This window comes from Acomys minous (genome assembly GCF_964271855.1).
Source record: "Acomys minous genome assembly, chromosome: 9".
Classification (NCBI taxonomy): domain Eukaryota; kingdom Metazoa; phylum Chordata; class Mammalia; order Rodentia; family Muridae; genus Acomys; species Acomys minous.
In genome coordinates, this window is record NC_140490.1 from 111,762,856 (window position 1) to 111,783,134 (window position 20,279).

General features: G+C 39.9%; 1 protein-coding gene and 1 pseudogene across 9 annotated transcripts in view; one reads left to right on the forward strand and one right to left on the reverse strand.

The window, feature by feature from the left end:
• OSBPL8 (oxysterol binding protein like 8) overlaps positions 1–20,279 on the forward strand; it is a 122,485-nt gene that overhangs the window by 25,884 nt on the left and 76,322 nt on the right. For 4 of the 8 annotated variants that reach the window (XM_084797056.1, XM_084797057.1, XM_084797058.1 and 1 more), the window contains one exon: positions 6,172–6,275. In XM_084797056.1, the coding sequence (XP_084653182.1) occupies positions 6,234–6,275 (42 nt within the window). In that variant the 5' untranslated portion in view covers positions 6,172–6,233. Of the gene's footprint in view, positions 1–6,171; positions 6,276–19,755; positions 19,795–20,279 lie in introns of those variants that run through there. The other 4 variants (XM_084797055.1, XM_084797054.1, XM_084797059.1 and 1 more) reach the window with 2 other exon arrangements.
• Positions 12,081–18,378, reverse strand: LOC311606062 (large ribosomal subunit protein uL24-like; annotated as a pseudogene). Its single transcript has one exon. The product of its transcript is annotated as a large ribosomal subunit protein uL24-like (transcript).

Sequence of the window (20,279 nt, forward strand, 5' to 3'; positions counted from 1 at the left end):
TATCCTAGTGTAGACAAGTTGTAAAAAATCAACTTGGCAACCATATGTGCTTGTTTTGGAATTAATAATATTTAATATTGAGCCATATAATTATTAAGGCATATGTAAATGGAATTAATTATTCTACTAATATTAATTAATGCTGGTTATTAATATGGCAGCAGTTATCTCTTAACCTGCTATTTCATAAATATAAGACAAGCAACCTGTTAGATTTATTTTAAAAAACCTTAAAACTTTGGAGCTGGGCAGATATTAATTCTCTATGCTGTCTTGTCTGTTCCCCAGTGGAAACCCACATACATACTTGCACATATCCCATTTGGGCTGCTTCTGCTCCATCAGGCCAGTCCTCAGTGCAAGCTGCTCTAGGCCATGTGCTCAGGTTACCCTATGGTGATCTGCTACTTTCTTCCTCCTTCCTCTCTCCTCAATGACCCCACAAGCCCACGAACCTTAGCTCTGCCTACTTCTGTTCTGCCTAGCCCAGCTATAAGCAACTTTATTAGCCAATCATGGGAAATTTGGGAGGCCAAAATGACCAACAAGTCATTTTAGATATGTGAGAGTTTTCTCTTAGGATAGTAAGGATCTTGGGGTGGGTGGGGGGCAAGGAATTAACATTTGAATACATAGGAGCTCTAGATCAACCCCAACACACGCTTCTGTAAATCATACTTGCTCTGAACTGATTTTTACCTTATACTAATTCTTATGAAATCTAACTTCTGATACTTCTGAATATATCTGTATATGGAGACACAGGGTCCCTAAACAGGTGACGTTAAGAGTCAGTGAGATAGTTCAGTGGGTAAAAGCACTTGAACATAAGCAAGCCCTAAGTCTGGGTTTGATTCCCCAGAATCCACAGGGAAAGGAGAGAACCCATTTATAAACTGCCCTTCACTGCCACATGCACACCATAGCCTGTGCACCCCCTATCATATGTCTACATATATAATGTGATGATGATAATAATAAATAAATAAACTTTAAAGGGACACAAAAGTTAAAGGTAAAAAGTCATTGAAGTGGGTATTAATTCAGGCTGCCTGTAGAAGGTGTGGCCCAGGTTAAAGATGGGTCTTCCCTCTTCAAAAGATCTGGATTAGAAGAAACCTTGTCTCAAAAAACCAAAAAACCAAAAAAAAAAAAAAAAAAAGAAGAAGAAGTGGGTCTTTCTGCTGGGGGGTGGGGGGGTTGGTACACGCCTTTAATCTCAGCGCTCAGGAGGCAGAGGCAGGTGGATGTCAGTAAGTTCGAGGCCAGCCTGGTCAAGAAAGTGAGTCCAGGGTAGCCAAGGATACACAGAGAAACCATGTCTTGAAAAAACAAAACAAAAAGAGAAGTGGGTCTTTCCACCTCAGATGGTTTAATTAAGAAAATCATCTTGACAGGTGTGTCCAGCCATTTGGGTTTTAGTCCATTTCAGTTGTAGTCAAGTTAACAACCAAGAACAGTCATCACACAACTCTAGTAACCAATAAGATGCTTGAACCCAAAGGCAGCACCAAGGTCATGTTTCCATCTGACCGTGGCACAAGTCCTTGTAAACAGCACACTGATCCTTCTCCTTTTTCCAGAGTTGGACACCTGATAATGAGTGATGATGATGCCTGTAACTTCAACACCAACACAGAGTTAACAGCGATTTTAAGTATAATGTGAAGTCAGTGTATCTTACATGACAAGCCAGTGAGAGGAAAGAAAGCAAACTTACTGATTTATACATGGACATACTCAAAATCAGAAATTACAATTCTCTGGGCACATACAGTTATATCTTCTAGTATATCCATTTTATATTGTTTCCTTTTGAAAGCATCCTGTTTGGTTGTGGTGTTTGAATTGTATTATTTTAGTTTTTCACTGACATTAACCATAAATAGCAATGCAAAGAGATTACTGGGGGCCTTCCTACACTTCAAGTATAGCATTTCTTACCGCCATTGTGGACCACTAGTGTAATGTCTTTGTAGTCATTGAAATGAGTTGTTTCAGAGACAGTGATGTCCTAACATGGCTAGGTTGTAGTTCCAACCTCTAGCCATGCGGGATCATTACTGTGTCTGCTAAATGTAGCATTCCTCCCTTTGGAGCTAATACTTCGAGAGGTATGTGTCCCAACAAGTGGAGAAACAGCACCATTAGTAGATGTCTTTCTCATAACATATGTGTGTGTAGATTGTTGGTGAGCCATGCCACAGGAAGGGATGGCTGCCTAGATCATTGGTGAGTAGAAAGCCATATTTCTGATCCCTAGTTCCATCCCTGCCAACATGGCCACTTTGTTCATGAACCTATTGAATGGCAAACAGGAGTGCCTCGGGAAAGACTGTGATACCACAGAGTGGGCCATTAAAGCCCCCCGCTTCTGAGGTCACCCAGTTACCATCAGCATCAAGGCTAGTTAGTTTTTCTTTCTTTCTTTTTTTTTAAAATATTTTTTTATTAATTTATTCATATTATATCTCGATTGTTAGCCCTTCCCCTGTTTCCTCCCATTCTTCCCTCCCTTCCACTTTCCCCCTTCTCCCCTCCCCTGTGTCTGTGATTGAGGGAGACCTCCTCCCCTATATATGCTCTTAGAGTATCGAGTCTCTTCTTGGTAACTTGCTATCCTTCCTCTGAGTGCCGTCAGGCCTCCCCATCCAGGGGACGTGGTCAGAAAAGGGGCACCAGAGTTCATGTGAGAGTCAGATCTCACTCTCCACTCAATGGTGAAGAATATCATGTTCGTCGGCTTGGTCTTGGTAGTGGTTCGAAGTTTACTGCCTATATTCTTAGTTTGAGGAGGACCCCAGGATCCAGATCTGCCTGTCATAAAGTTCTTTTTGTAGGTTTCCAGGACCCTGTGGATCCTACTATTTCCCCATTCTTCCATGCTACTCTCGCCTAAAGTCTCACTAGGATGTCCTCTCCTCTGACCCACTTTGTTGGTAAGTGAAGTTTTTCATGGGACATATCCCTTGGACCAGTGTTTTGATATAAGTGAGTATATACCGTTTGTCTCTTTTTGCTTCTGGGTGAACTCACTCATTATGATAATTTCTAGACCAATCCATTTGTCCACAAATTTCAGGAATTCCTTGTTTTTAATAGCTGAGTAGTACTCCATAGTGTAAATGTACCACAGTTTCTTAGTCCATTCTTCTACTGAGGGACACTTAGGCTGTTTCCATGTTCTGGCTATTATGTATAAAGCAGCTATGAACATGGTTGAGCATATGTCCCTGTTGTGTGTTAGGGCATTTTCTGGGTATATTCCAAGGAGTGGAATAGCTGGGTCTTGAGGAAGCCTTATTCCCATTTTTCTGAGATAGCACCAGATAGATTTCCAAAGTGGTTGTACTAGTTTGCATTCCCACCAGCAATGAAGGAGTGTTCCTCTCTCTCCACATCCTTGCCAACATGTGGTGGCATTTGAGTTTTTGATCTTAGCCATTCTGATGGGTATAAAGTGGAATCTCAGTGTCATTTTGATTTGCATTTCTCTGATGACTAACGAGGACGAGCATTTCTTTAAGTGTTTCTCGGCCATTTGATATTCCTCTGTTGAGAATTCTCTCTCTCTCTCTCTCTCTCTCTCTCTCTCTCTCTCTCTCTCTCTCTCTCTTTTTAAGATTTATCTGATTGTCTACATGTACATCTGCAAGCCAGAAGAGGGCATCAAGTTACGTTATAGATGGTTGTGAGCTACCATGTGGTTGCTGGGAATTGAACTCAGGACCTCTAGAAGAGCAATCAGTGCTCTTAACCTCTGAGCCATGTCTCCAGCCCCAAGGCTAGTTAGTTCTTCAGGCTTTGTGGTCTACAAAGTGTCTTGTGCTATTTATTTTTGTCCTCCTAATCACTATTCCTTCTGTTTTTCCTTTATAACCTTTTAAAACTATAAAGATCATTTTTAGATTATATGCTGTGGTTTAATGACATGCCCTCTCCACCCCTCAAAATAAAGGTTTAAACATACAAGGCTGACTTACATGAAGTTGCTGTTCACTGTGTGTGTTGTCTTCCTGTCTGTGTGTGCACATGTGTGCATTTGTGAGTGTAGGATGATACTGGGTAGCTTCCTCCATGGCTCTACCTGGCTTTTGAGACTAGGTCTCTCACTGAACCTGGAGCTCATTGACTTGGCTCATTTGGTGAGTCAGTGAGCCTCAGAGATCTGCCTGAGTTCTGTCTTCCCAGTTCTTAGATTGCATGCATGTGCCGCCGTGCTAGTTTTTAAACCTGGCTTCTGAGAATACAGTGCAGGTCCTCATGCTCTGTGGCAAGTGCTTTATGAGGGAGTCTTCTCGCTTGCCCTTAGTGAGAGTTTATTGGAAAGGAACAACACATGGTTAAGGAAGAATGGATTCTGGAATTTCTAAGGCTTATGTAACTCACTTCAACACAGAAATGTTTACAATAAAGGCATTACTTCCTTTTTTAAAATTCTTTTTTTACATATACATTTATATTATTACACATATATACAGTAAATACCTACAGCAAGAAGAACCATGACACAATCAGGAATTATATAAGTGTTACATTCATAATGTTTTGGCTATTTGTATTTTGCAGCCTTGAAGAAAATACCTTTCCTATTTTTGTGAGTCTAAAATTTTGAATATAGATAAATATCTATCATATTATCTCATCATTATCAACTTAAAACATCTATCTAGACCTTAAAACATCTTAACCCCTAAACAATTAAGCTTAATTGCAAAACTAAACTATCTGGTATTCAACTCTATCAGAGACTTGAGTGCAGGTTAGCAGCTCCTAAATGAGAAAATTACAGAGACAGTTTGCTACCTGAGCAGTCACCCGAAACTCTCTATAACATTGGAGCATCATCTTCAGCCTTCTGGCCCAATATATCTGACAGTCATATTGTCAGGAACTATTGCTTACCCTGTCTTGGCAGAGTTTGGCTGTTGACTCTGGCTAGTTTCATTGGAACAAAAATGTCAGTGTCAGCATTATTTATTAAATGCTGTTCTCTAGATGTTTGCAAAGTAATTTAGAAAAGGGAAAGGATAATTACACCTACTCTATTAAGTTAAATGAAGTAAAGTCACCTAATGATTTTTTAAAATTACTCTTGTGTCTGCATGGTAGCATTTGGAATGTGCAGGGATTTAGTTATGAAATTGCACAGATCTGCTTAGACATTGATCAATTCTGTTGGCTTCCAAAGGGCTCTTCTGATTATGAAGACCTATATTTTTCCAGTACAGGAAATTTGTTCTCTTTTTGTTAATTATGCATCTTATAAATGTAGCCCAGGGTGGCTTCTTACTTAGTGACCTTTCTGCTTCAGTCCTGAGATCACAAGTACTCATGTACCACACCTGGGTCATGATAGATCTGTTATTAGGCAAATGTTGGATCTATTTTCAAACTGTACTTATGCCTGTGTACACATCCTATCTCACCAACTGTATTAACTAAAGCTTATCCACTTACTCTCTGATTGCACATTAAGTTTATTCATTTTATATTTGCATATAGTATTTCATTTTATATTTGTATATGTAGCATTCTTTTGAAGGGATGCCTATGTCTTTTAGTTCTATATATGATGAGTAAAATAAACAATTTTTCTTTATTACATTGGCACAAACAAAACTGTGTTAAAGTTCAGCATGGGAGATAGTCTGGTTTTGTTTTCTTGAAGTGAGTTATATATATATAACCTCATCAGTTCTTTGTCTCTTCTTCCCAAACATTAGATGGTTGTATTAGTATAAGCCTTTTTTCTAGGTATTTATTTTTGCTTGGGATAACTTTCTTTTTTATTTTTCTTTGAACCTTTATTTTTTAAAAATCATATTTATGGTTATTATCTAGTTATTGTGTGTGTGTTTTGCTTACGTGTATGTCTGTACATCATATGTGCACAGTGCCCATGGTGGCCAGAGAAGTGTTGGATCCCCTGTAACTGGAGCTGCAGATGATGGCTGTCATGTGGTGTTGAACTCAGGTACTTTGGAATGACAGCAAATGCTCTTAAACACCAAGCCATCTCTCCAGATTAATTCTTAAGAAAAGAGCTTCGTCAAAGTCTTGTTTTTTGTTTTTTAATTTCCCAGTAACCATAACATAAAATGATTTGTCCCCTTTACTGTACTTAATGGTTTTTCTACTTACCTAATACATAAAATTTTCTTTTTTTAGGGTTTCCAGACTTTAGGATGGCTAAGCATTAATGGAAGGAGAAGCGTAAGCTATCGTCCATTATGGAGGCAGGGTTAATGGATGGAGAGCCTGACAGAATTTCGGTGAGTAGTTTTAGAACAGTATAGAAAGCACATGTTATCAGCAGCTAGCTGGGGAGTGCTTGATGTAAGCAGTAACTTTATTCTTTGAAATTCATTGAAGGCTTGTTTATTTGGTTGGTTGCTTTTGGGGTTTTTTGTAGCCCTGGCAGGCTGTGAACTCACTGCTGAGACCAGGGTGGCCTTGAATTCCTAGAGATCTAACTCCCCTGCCTCTGAAGTGCTGGGACTAAAGGCAAGTGCCTACACGCCTTGCAAACACAAATTACTGAAAGTATTTTTAAAATAACACTTCAGCTCCCATGTTGTTAACAGAATTAAAGATTGTTGGAGCAGAGCCCTGTCAAATTTCTGGTATTTCTACTTTATATCCTTTCCTTCCCAGCCATGTTGTGTCAAACATACTGATGTAATAGTCTGTGCTTGCTTTCTCAAGCCCTTTTTGGGTCTTAGTTAAAATCAAGAGATATCAATAGTTGAGGAAACTTAAGTACCTCCAAATCTCAAATCATGTGCAGCTCTGAGCAAGTAGAGGGAATGAAACATTTAAACTAATAGAGTTAAGAGCAAGTGCACTGTAGAGTATATGGAAATGTGAAGATTTAATAAATGATGCTTCCTGAATTAGATTCTGAAATTAAAGTACATTTGGAAGGCAGGTTAAGGATATACTATCCAATAATCTTTTTAAATTGCCACTGGTATAGTTTAAGTGGATGATATATTATTTAAAAAAAGTCTTTGCTCCAAAATTCTCATTTTAACTCTTAAATTTGATTGATTCTATTAAATATTGACTTATAGAAGCTTTGATAGCAGTGTTTCTCTTACGCAGCGTAAAGTTGTCATCAGGAACGTGTAATGGGGGGTAGTTTGGTCATTGGTTAGCTTGTGTGTTTTGAGTGTGGTTCTTGGTGGTGGTGACAATGAAACTGGTATTCTACCACCAAGAAAAATCACCAGCCCTAGAGTTTGTTTGTTTTGCTTATTTATTTATTTAGAAAATTTTTTTGAGCAACACAGAGGCCATCATTTGGAATTCACTATGGAGATGAGTTACTATTTCATCAAGGTGTTTGTAAGTTTAGTTGAGTAGATGTTCTTTGTCCAGGCTCTAGGGTAGGAACAGTGCAGTAATTAACAGCAGCATGCAGTTTTGTGATTTGGATTAACTTGATTCAAACTTCTTTTGACTTTCTGGTTCAGATTTGTTTTGGTTCCTTAAATGTTAAAAACAACAACAAAAAAGCTAATGAGATTGGAAATAGCTTGGCTTATTCAGGACATGGTAGCTGGCTGGAAAAGCACAGGTGATGGCAGGCTCTTTTTTTTTTTTTTTAAAGATTTATTTATTTATTTATTTTATTGCATATGAATGCTTTATCTACAGAAGAGGGTATCAGATTACATTATAGATGGTTGTGAGCCACCATGTGGTTGCTGGGAATTGAACTCAGGACCTCTGGAAGAGCAGACGGCGCTCTTAACCACTGAGCCATCTCTCCAGTCCCAGGTTCTTTTATCTTTACTCTGATTTCAAAAAAAGTCAAGAATAAACCTTGTATTTAGCATGCTATATTTACTAGACCATAACATTATCTTTAGAAACACTAATTCACTCTTCTTATGGCTGAAATGTGTTTGATACCCTAGTGATGATAAAAATTGTCAATAATAGGGCTTGGGATAGCATTAGGCCGCCAGCAGGCAGCGCTCCTCCAGGTCTCTGCTGCGTGCCCTTGCCTGGGAATCAGTGCTTTCCTTGAATTCCCTTAAGAATGCACAATTGCCTTGCTTGTGGAAGCCATATAAATGCCTTCCTCTCTTAAGTTGTTTTTGTTCAGTCTTATTACAGCAACAGAAAGGAAACTAGAATATAGACTAAATAGTATTAAATTTTGTATCAGAATCTGTATTAATGAAACCTAGGTGAATTTAAAAAAAAAAATCTAAAATCTGTTCCTTGAAGTTGGAACAAAGATGTTAAAAAAAAGTAAGGAAGATTGTTTTGTTTATGGTCACTTTTTCTTCTATGATATAGTTTATTGTAGAGAAAATAATGTTAGTAATTTCAATATGAACTACAGAAGTGTGAATTTAGAACTAGTGTCATGGTTACCTTTTGAGTTTACTATTTATAAACTTGCACCGTTGGACTTGATGCCCCGAGCTAGTTACTGTTGACATACAGAAGAGCTGGACAAGAGCTTGGGTTGTGAGGATTTTTAGCTAGAAATCTGAGCTAGCTGACTGTATTAGAATGATCCTGTCCTCTCGGCGCTCAGGAGGCTAAGGCTAAGAATTACGAACTGGAAGGCAGGCTTAACTACTGAGAGCTTGTCTCAAAAAGAAAATAAGGAAAAGAAATTTGCCCCTTAGTGTGGGTAATGAACAAAATTTTCCAGGTTTATAGTTTCCCTTTGAATTATGTACAGATAATTGTAACATCTGTCTTCCAGAGTGATTTTGAGTGTTAATGGAAGCAAAGTCTTTATATAGTTTACTACAATGCCACACACATTATAAACATTTACTACATAAAAGCTACTATTGTTTTTTTAGTAAATAAGCACTTTACCCACTGAACAATTGAAAAAGAAAGAAAAACATGGTTATGGAACTTTTTAACATGCTCCCCAATCCCTGAAATTACAATTGGTAGAGGATTGGTTAGATGTAGATTTCAGTTTTCTTACCACAAACTCTTTATACATGCTTTTGTGTATTACCAAGAGACTCTAGTGTTGTCTCTCCTCTTGTGGTAATGGGAGTCACTGACAATCACTGCCCGTGTTTGTTAACTCAGCTAGCTTAGGAAAATCAGGGTTTGAGAGGATGACCATAATGAGTTTTAAGCAAACAGACTAACCAATCATTCTGTGATGTATTTGTCTTCTAGATTATTAGTCTTTCTGCTATCTAAAAACTTTACTGAGCATCTTAGGGTTTCTATTGCTGCGACAAAACACCATGACCAAAATGCAAGTTGGGGAGGAAAGGATTTATTTGGCTTATACTTCTATATCACTGTTCATCACGGAAGGAAGTCAGGACAGGAACTCAAACAAGACAGGAACCTGAGGGCAGGAGCTGAGGATGCAGAGGCCATGGGAGAGTGCTGCTTACTGGCTTGTTCCTCATGGCTTACTCAGCCTGTTTTCTTACAGCACTCAGGACTACCAGCCCAGGGATGGCCCCACCCACAATGGGCTGAGCCTCCCCCATCAGTCACTAATGAAGTAAATCCCTGGGTCTTATGGAGGCACTTTCTCAATATTCCCTCCTTTCAGATAACTCTAGCGTGTGTGTCTAGTTGACATGAGACCAGCCAGTACACTGAGACTACTGAAGGGAAATATTTTTAAGTATAGAATAATTTGAAAGACAGGCTTCATATTTTATGTGTATTTGTTTAAAATTGTGAAAGTTAAAGTTATGTTCCCAAGTGGAAAAATACTGTTTACTATTTTCTATTGAATAGGTACTAAATATTTTATCTTCTTGTTAGACATTTTTCTTGTTAGATGTTGATATTGCTAAAGGTTTGCACAGTATGGCAATAAAAGTTGCTAGGTGTATGGCTGGTGAGGTGGCTCGCTGGTAAGGGCAAGTCCCATCGTGCCTGACAGCCTGGATGTGATTTCCAGGCCCTACACCATAGAAGGGAAGAATTGACTCTGCAAGTTATCCTCTGACCTCCACCTACACACACATGCATAGGACGCATAGGATAATAAAGCCAAAAGCTGGTGTCTCCTTAGACTCATACAATTTCATATTGATATTCAGAGTAGGTCTACCTACATGAAAAAAATAAAGTATTCGAGGTACACAGTGACATTTGAGGAAGCCAGTAAGAGGAAAAGTTAGGTAGAAGAGAGTGAGAAAAATAGCCACTCCTCTCACAGTGTTCCCTCAAATTTCCCAGCTAAAACTAGGAGCTGATCCTTTCCTTTCATCAGGTGCCTCTTGGACATTGAATTCAGGTTGCCAGGTTGGATTCAAGAGGGTTTACTTACTAAGCCACTTTTTGACTCAATAAGTTACTTAACTGAAGTTTATTCTTGACTCAGATGTCTTAGTTTTGCCTTATGTTCATATTCTGTTTCAGGATCTCATCTAGGACGCCACATTGCACTGTTACTGTGTCCCCTTAGGCTTATTGAGGCTGTGGAAGGTTGTGTATTTAAGTTGTTTCTAATAAACATTTACTTTGTTGCTTATGTTGTTGGGAGAAGAATCTCATACACTGCTGGCTTGGAACTCACTATGTAACCCAGACCAATGTACAATTTAGCAATCCTGCCTCAGTCTCCCTGGTGTGAACCACAACTGGTTTACCTATACAGTTTCAAAAGGAGGTCGTTTTCCAAGTTGTTTCTCTCCTTTTCTTAGGATTAGACTGGCCTAAGGAGTTTTAGGGAGGAAGATTTCAGAAGTAAAGTCTAAGGCTGCTCTTGCTCACTACACAGCCATTGCTGATCTTAATTTACCATGTAGCCAAGGAAGACCTTGCACTCATGGTCTCCTCACCCTTCCAGGTGCTGGGCTACAGGTGTGTGCTGCCGCACCTGTCTATAAATGTGTGCTATTGTTTTTCTCTTTTCAGTCCTCATTCAGCTAAAACGGTTGGTTTGTGTGTATATATGAGAGGTAAGAGTTGGAGAGTCCTTACAGAAGTTGTCTTTTAGCAGGGTTGTCCATTGTGTATAGACTTCCTGAAGTACTTCCTGCTCTGCAGTGGCTTCATGCATCCACGTCTTTGGATGTGTGTTGTTGGTAGTGATGACGGGGGCATACTTCCTCTATATAAAACAATTGCTTTTTCCCATATTAACTTTATTTTATCTGTAGCATGATTTAAAGTGGTCTAAAGATTCTAAATAGTGGTTTGGAACATTTAAAAAACATTCTAAAAGTGGGAGAGGGGGTTCACTCATCTTTTCCGCATTTGTCATTCTCATAATTCAGAAATCTAAGTTAGAAATGATACGTACTTAGGTGTCATACACGGCGTTGACACTATAATGTTTAAACAGAAAACAGAAAGCCGTTTGTTTTGCTGAACTAGACTTGAGAAGATCTGGATTTGACAGCTTATTTCTTTCAGTATAAATGAATACTATGGTTATCCAGGTTTTAACTAGATGGGCTGGAGATTTTTCATACTCACCATTAAGTCCTATTCTCCATGAGCTCTAAGGCTTCCTGTAAGCCAAATGTAACGGACGCTTAGTCTAAACTTGCTAAGTCAGTTACAATTGTGCACTTTAATTTAAAAATAATTTTGTTAGTAAAATGAAGGAGTCCCATACAACTTTTGAGAGAAATATGCAGGATTGGAAAATTTATAATGTGAAAGTTGAAGGGGATTATGTGGGGGAAGGAAGTGAGAAGAAGATGTCAAAAACAAAAGAGGGTAGTGAGGGAGAGAAGGCAGACAAACAGCACTTCCCTCTCTGTGGTCGCAGTGAAAGCTGTGGGGGGAGGGGGACCCACAGCAGAGAGAGAGAGAGAGAGAGAGGAGGAGAAGGCAGCAGGGTGCTGCAGTGATCCATGTGAAAATTTCCAACACCATCATTTTGTATGCTAGCTAATTAAAAAAAAGAAAAGAAATCTTGGATGTTAAACATACATGAAGATAAAAATGGAATCTCTACCATTTTCATCTAGCAAGAATGGAGTGGTCAAAGTGTTTTCATCTGGATTCAGTGGGTTTTCATTTGCTTATAATTGCTTCAAAATTAGATAAAATTTAATATGGTGAAAAGAGTACCATGGAGCGAAAACAACCTTAAGAGTTGTGTGTGTGTGTGTGTGTGTGTGTGTGAGAGAGAGAGAGAGAGAGAGAGAGAGGAGGGAGGTAGTGGTATAAAAGCTAATTTTGGTTAAACATTGACTTATGGTGTTGGATAACTTCGCCTGCTTCATTGAATACATCCCATGACCACTGTGTCATGCTGCATTCATGTGTGCACCACTAAGAGTAGATTTTAAGGCTTCTAGGCTGTGCCACTTGTTGCAGTAAAGGAATTTTCAGAAATTATGCTTACTGATATGAGTAACAACTAGGATGTATTAAATATCTGCTGCCATGTCTCAGAAATGATTTTCAGTGGTTTGCAGCTAAGCTCATTTCTTTTCATAACTTTATGAGAGAACGGTCACTCCAATTTAATGCATAAACACAAAAGTGAGTTTCTCAAGGCACCTAATGATTAAGTAGCAGAGATGGCATATATTTGGTGCTTTAATTCAAACTGGATTAATTTTTCCTGCATCTCATCTATGCCAGAATCAGATTACACAGGGTCTCAAATGCTAGTTTTTACTATTTGGGATCTTGCTTTTAAGATAGCATTAGACTGTTACATTTCTTTGAACCCTTTATCCCAGCACTTGGGAGGCAGAGGCAGACAGATCTCCCATTCAAGGTCAGCCTGATCTACGTAGAGAGTTCCAGGACAGCCTGGAATACACAGAGGACCTGTTGAAATGAACCAGAAACTAATCTAAGAGATGTGATTTAGGAGAATTATCCTGAGAGAACTATGGAATATTAAAATGAAAATCAGCTGAACTTTGGGGTTTTCTCTGCCTTGTTTTGAGTTAGGGTTTCACTGTATACCCTTTCGTAGTCTGAAACTAGCAGTGTAGTTCAGGTTTTGAGCTCGTCTCTAGCTCTTTGCCTCCGCGTGGTTTCAGGTGTGTGTTACCATGCTCAGCTCTGAACACTGGAGTTGTGTAGTGTGTTTTATGAAATTCTGGTGTGTAGATACATCTTTGTTCATGTGAATTAAAATCCCAGACTCTGAGATGCAGGCATCAGGTCCCTTCAGCTTCCCTAGGTGATTGCAGCTGCAGCTAAGCTGGAGAACAGAAATAGAGGTTATTGGTCATATTGGAGAACAAGTACTATAAACAACAGTCTAAACCTGTAGCAATGCCATATAGAAACTATGTGAAAGAGGCTAGAGATACAGACCGGGAGGACCTGAAGAGTCTGCAGCAGCATCTTTTTTTTTTTTTTTTTTAAAGAATAGATACAGGGACTAATATCAGAGGAAAGTATATAGCTTTTCTGTAGTTTGATAGCAGGTAAAAGGTGGACTCCAAGCAGGAAGATGTGATAGTATTTTCTGCCTGTGAGTTTTAGTGCATTAGCACATGTAGCAGTTCACAGCAGGTGAGATAATCTGTGGGCAGATGACAGTGTATGATGCAGAGGGGACCAGAAGAGTCAGTTACTGTTGAGGAGAGAAAATGTTTCTGTAGATGACGTTGTCTTGGGTGTTGAGAGGGACACAGGTCCTTTCCTGCCTTAGTGAAGGTCAGAGTGCCGTCTTAGCAGAGGAGAGTGTAAGCAATACAGCACTACAAGGAAGAGTCAAGGAACTAAAGCCATGTTTTTAAGGTATAGCAGGGCCAATGGGTGTGGGAAAATGCTTGGCCTTAGACACAGGTGTTTCTCTCTTTGCTTTGGTTTTCATTTGTGTGCTTATTTTGAGGTCAACGTGGGGTCTCCTGTAGCTCAGGCTGGCCTTAGCTCACTATGTATGAGAAGCTGGTTTTGAACTCCTGGTCCTTCTGCCTTACCCCCCACGTGCTAGCATTCGCGGGGTGCATCGTCACACCTGGCTCTTTATTTCATGGTGGGTCTCTCAGTCTCGTCTTCCAACATTTCTTTCCCTGTTGCTCAAGATACTGTTAATTCCTTTTTTTTTTTTTAACTTAAACAGTCTTTAATGAGAGCTGTGCATGAGAGGCCTCTATTCCTGCATTTTCTCGATGATTTCCTCCTTGTGTTTGCCCTTCTCCTTTCCTACTTGTCGGGACTTGGCTTTCCTTTCCAGGATCTTCTTCTGGTCTTTGTCCAGCTTTACCCTGGTGATGACCACCTTGCAGGGGCGGATGCCCACGTGGACAGTTGTGCCATTAGCCTTTTCTCGCTGCACTCATTCAATGTAGATGATGTATTTTTTCCTATACACTGGACCACTCTGCCAATCTGCTCGTCTTTATAGTGTCCTCGGACAACCTGCACTTCATTGTCGTTCCGAACGGGTATGGACCAGACGTTGCACTTCTGTCTCAGCTCTTTGGAAAGGGAGGAAGACATTATCTTCCTCTGAATGTGAGAAGGGGCATTGAAATGGCCTTTGTGCTTCTTGCTCCCGTCAGAAGTCACGAAGGGGTTGAACTTCATTTTGGCGGCTGTGATCCAGCGTTGGCCGCAAGAAGAAAGAGCGATACTGTTAATTCTTGATTCTTCTTACAGCAGAACCTTTCAGTTGCATTCTTCTAGTTAGTAATGCCTTTCCAGAGAGATTAAAATATGGTGGCGTTGTGGCAGTACACAGAAAAGGATCAGTTAGTATCTGATGTGTATTTGGTGCTTATTAAGCACTGCTTTTTAGAAAAGATCATTAAGATCCCTTACAGTTTATGGTTTTGCAGTGGAGTAGTTAAATAACTTGGCCACTGTTTCTGTTTGTGAATGGGACCTAGTTGAACCTCACACTGCTCACTTCACTGGTTGGCTTCTCTGTGTGGCTTGACTGTCTCTGTGGTCAAAGCCAGTCTACAAAAGAGTAAGTGAGGAATTAACTGAGAGCCTCATCATGCCTTCTCTAGTAGCCGTTATAACTTTTAATAGTTTTCTGCACCCTATTTTTCTGAATTTTGCTCCTGCCTATATTTTTTTTAGAGTGTTGTTGTATTACTATACTTGTGTGGTAAGAAAAGAAAGTTATTTCGTGCATTCTTAGCTATGTGCTCTGCCCTGAACTGCTTACCGTCACACTTTGATGGCTGCCTTTTCTGTAATACCACGCAGCGGGTGTTCTGTATAGAAGTGAGGAAACTGAGGCTCCCAAAGGGCCATGTAGGTCTCAGCCAGGCAGAGGGCTTTTTGTCATTGTATGCAAAGACAAGTCCTTATGTCATAGCCTCGCCTATGTCACACCTATGCCTTCAAGCATACTTCGAGGGTATTTTGTATCCATTATCTAATATAATGCACACTTTAAAAATTATGTGGTACATAATCGTTTTCAGGAGTTTGGCTGTCTGGTAGCTAATTGTGACTTCATGTGTGAAGTTCATTTTGATGCTTGGGCACTGCATGGTTTCTGAGACCTGAAGAACAAGTAACCACTTTCTTGTCTCTCATAGATTTATGAGTCACAGAGACTGACAGTTCCATAGCATTAGCACTTGTGTCTGTGGCTTAATAATACCTAGCAAGACACACTAGTTTATGCAGTGAGTTTTAGAAACAGAATAGACTTCTAGAGGCTAAGAAGATATTTGTTACAGTGTCTTCATTCACCTCTTGGTCCTGACTCCCTCCCTCCCTCCTTCCTTCCCTCCCTCCCTCCCTATCCTCTTCCCTCCTTCTTTTTGTCCTCAAACATAGATTTCATGTTCATGGGTAAGCAATGCATATAATTTGCCAGATGAAATTCCAAATAAGCTAGGTTCTTTCAGACTGAAAATTAAAATGATTTAAGCCCATCATGAGATTAAGCTTACATTGTGAGATCAACTGAAATATTTACTCACCTGCGTTTCTAATATAACCGGTTCTCATGTCTCACCTGGTATGGTTGTGGCATGATAAAAATGGGTTTGGTTGTATTGTTTCCATAACCTCTCCAGGTAACTGATTGAGTCAGATTTAGAGGGAAACATTTCATGAATTCAAAGGCTAGGTTAATAGGTTTAATTCTTTCATGGGAAGTTAATGACCTTTTTCTTGCTTTATGACCGCATTTTTCTTCCTTTCACCCCACCATCTGAAAGATGGTAGTTAAAAGTGAAAAATGCCATTGATCAGGTTTTGAGCTTCTCTCTGTATAGGTACTTCAATGAAGGAAGTGGATTTAGTTATGGCAAGAAACTACCAATACCAGAAGAATTAACACTTACACTCCATCACTAAAAATGGGTATAGATTGACAAATCTGTATGGTAGCAAAAGCCTAATAAGGAAGAAAATTTGCCTATGTCATGGATGACACTTAAAAGATGTTCTTAGGACTGAGGCAGAATCTGTGTTGAAATATTAGTGGTAACCGAATTTTAGGAACCTTCTTGATCTTTTGATCAAATAAGAAAACTAAATTCAGGATAACTATTCAAGGTTGTTACATCTTTCACATTGTCATAAAGTTTGGTTTATAATTCAGAGTATAGTCTGGAAGTAGATGCAGTAGGATCAGGAGTTCAAGGTCATCCTCGCTACCTATCAAGTTATGGCTAGCCTGATATACAGTCTTTTTTTGTTTTCTCTTTTGAGACAGGGTTTCTCTGTGTAGCCTTGGCTGTCCTGGACTCACTTTGTAGACCAGGCTGGCCTCAAACTCTACCTCCCAAAGTGCTGGGATTACAGGCGTGCACCACCTCGCTAAGCTGATATACATTCTTAAGATGCTAAAAAGAGAAGCCCAGAGTTGATACTTAAACTCTATGCTAATTCTTTGTGTGTTATGTTAGATGTACTGGTTTGTTTTATATCAGTCAGCTTGACATAGCTATAGTCTTCTGAGAGAAGGGAACCCTCAATTGAGAAAATACTTCCCTATCATCTGGCTGCAGGCAAGCCTGTAGGGCAATTTTTGATCAGTGATTGATGGGGGAGGGCCCAGCCCATTTTGGGTGGTACCATCCCTGGGCTGGTGATCCTGGGTTCTATAAGGAAGCAGGCTGAGCAAATCATGGAATGCAAGCCAGTAAGCAGCACCTCTCCATGGCTTCTGGTCTCTGCATCATCTCCTGCCACCAGGTTCCTGTCTTGTTTGAATTCTTGTCCTGACTCCTTCAGTGTACAGTGATAAAGGTTTATTTGGCTTATATTTCCTCTCCTCTCCAAGTTGCTTTGGTCTTGATGTTTCATCACAGCAGTTGTAACCCTAAAGCATAGGTATGAAGCATATTAACATTTTGAGATTAAAAAAAAAAAGATGGGCAAGACTACTTTTGTCTTAGAGAAATTGAGGGAGCCATTTAGTAGATTGGAATGCACAAACCTACGCATAAGCGCTTTCTCCCGTGAGCCTGGTGAGGTGGCTGGCTCGCTGGAGGAAGGCTTAACTGCCTGAGCCTGATGGCCTGCGTGTGAAGGTGAAGGTGGGAGGAGAGAACGGCTCCCTAGATCATCCTCCAGCCCTCAGCTGCGCTCGGCGGCGCGAGCATCTCCCGGATCCCCAACAGTAATGACAGTAAGAAGCTCACTGTAGGTTCAGTTTATAATAATTATTAAGCCCCCCTTTCACTCATGTGTTTATTCATTCATCATTTGTTGAATGTGTGTAATGTATCAGATTTTCTTATTGCTTTAAGGAATAAAGCAGTGAACAAAACAGACCAGTTTTCACTGCAGTGGAATAATGTCTGAATGGTGAAAAACAAAATATGACCTGGGTTAATGTAATAAAAAAATAAAGCATGATAGGAAGGGGAGAGGATAGCAGACTGTAGATAGGAGTGGCACATAAGAGTCTTCTGATGGAGCAGCTTTTGAGCAGAATCTGAGGCTTTACCCATCTTTCCTCTCTCTCCTTTCTCTGGTAGGGATTGAGCATAGCTCTTACACATGTTAGGAAAATGGCGCTGCCCATTTTGTACATTTTATTTTAAGATAAGCTCTGGGTCTGCTTAAGTTTCCAGGCTGGCCTTGTGCTCTTTTCTCTAGCCTAGGCAGGCCTTGGGATTGTACTCCTGCATCAGCTTCCTGCATAGCTGGGATTACAGGCCTGCACAAGCAAGCCTGCCTATAAGGGGTGTTCTCTGAGCAAAGAGTGACAGCATAGAGCTTTTGGGTCTGTTGAGTAGACTAGCAGTTGGCCTTTAATTGCTAGATGCAGGGCCAGTGTTTCAAGGAAGAGGTGGGACCCTGGGCTCTGCCACAGTCCTGTCGGATAGTAAGAGAAGGATGCCTGTTACACAGTGGTAATGCAGATGGGGTAGTGTGCTCACACACTAAGCAGGAAGGAAGTCAGATATTGGGAAGGAAAACTCCAGATTGCATTTTGGCAACAGAATTGGTTATATAAGTTGAGCCACTAGGATCAGAGGATTTTCAAATTGTTGGGCAGCTAGACAAAAAGAAAACTTGTGGTGGGGGTGGGGGTGGGGGTGGTGGGGGTGGGGCACACAGATGACAAGTGCACAAGCAGTTCCGGCAGTGAAGACCTAGTTAAGTGGAGTGTCAAGGCTTTCTTACAGGAGATCAAAACATTTCTGTGGGGTGAATAGTTTGCCTGAATTGTAGATTTTAAATGTGAGAGTTTGAGGTTAGTTTTATAAAGAACGGTATATCAAATGCCTTTGAGTGAGGAATAACACAGCATGATTACTTAGTATGTTATCTTAGGCTGAATACTGTTCAGATTGGCTCTTTGTTTTGTCATGCTTTGAAAGAGCATTACACAGTATACCTAACATATTATTAAAGTTCACAGTAGCTCCAGAAAATTATAAAGCTTAATAACTAAACCATTCACAAAGCAGAAAAAAAACCACAGAAGTTGATGGGCTAGGTTGAAGGGTGATTAAAATTGAGAGGTCCTCATCTAACTCATTTAGTGTCAAGGGAATACAGTGCATACTGGTGGTCTTGGCAGTCAGAAGCATAGTTTATCACTTTCTGAATTTCAGTATCTAGCATGGTAAATCAGTGAGTTGTATGAAGGTCATTGTGGGTATAGCTTTTAAAAGGGGGAAGCAAACATTGAGAAATAGCATGATGTCTTATGGGAAAATAAAGAAAAGACCAAACAGCGATAGAACATTGTAGAGGAGAAGAAGAATCAGAATTTAATGACTTGATTGAAAATGGGGGTGGGCTGGTCTGCCTGAGTAGGTGGGAAGAAAAAATGGATCAATGGGAAAAAATGGTTTCAGAGAGAGAGAGAGAGAGAGAGAGAGAGAGAGAGGGGGGGGGGAAGAGAGGGAGAGAGCGGGCACAAGCGCGCGCTAATAAATGTTTTTTGACAGGGGGAAAAACGTCTTTCCTAAAAGCCTTCCTTTTTAAACAGAATTTTAGAACTAGATGTTAATGTCCAAATGCAGTTTGAGAGATAAGCCACATCTGCAGAAGAAAGTTAGAAGTTATCTGAGTAACAGGACTGGTGGCTCTGGTGGCTCACTCGCTGAGAGGACCACACTAGTACAAGAGTGGAAACACCAGTGAAGCCCGTGGTAGCGGAAAAAGGAACGTTGTAGCTTGACAGTTGTAGTTTCCTGAAGTCTCAGGGTTTGAAGAAGAGAGAAGGAAGGCTTTAGTTCCTTGCGTGAAGGTGCTCCTCTTGCGTGAAGGTGCTCCTCTTGCGTGAAGGTGCTCCTGCGCACCCTGCCTTCCTGTAGTCGTTACTCTATCGTTTCACCACTTAACCTCTTTGGTGAAATCTGGGGCTCTTTAATTTCAGACCTCAGGTATTTGAGATTAAATCACTCCTGAGAAAATGCATTTCCTTTTTAGATCATGCCATATTCAGAAGTTGCTGAAGTTCAAGAGACAGTGAGTAATATATGGTCTTGTGTTTTAAGATACTAACATTGCTGTGTTTTTCTGATTTCAAGTTGGAAATGGATATTTTCCACCACACTTTGTACTTTGTCATTATATAAAACATCAAGTGTAGATAGAAAGATCAACTTAAAATTTTGTTTCCATCTCTTATTTTTTTAATAAAAGTAATGTATAATTAAACAGGATACAATACAATAAGTAAAACCCTGCCTCCTAAATACAACTACTGTCAGTGTTTTGGTGCATCTTTTCCTAAATTTGTTTGTCTTAATATTAAACGTTGTAAAAATGGAGTAAGTATGTAGTGGTCCAAAGCATGTTCTCTAACCAACAGGGAGAAGTAGTTCCCAGTGGGGAAGAAAAGCTCCTTTAAAATCTTACCATGCAAAAGTCAAGTATAAAATGTGCACATTTTTGCAGATTACAGGAATATGTGAAATCCAAGCTAAGTATAGAGTAATGATTCCCATTCT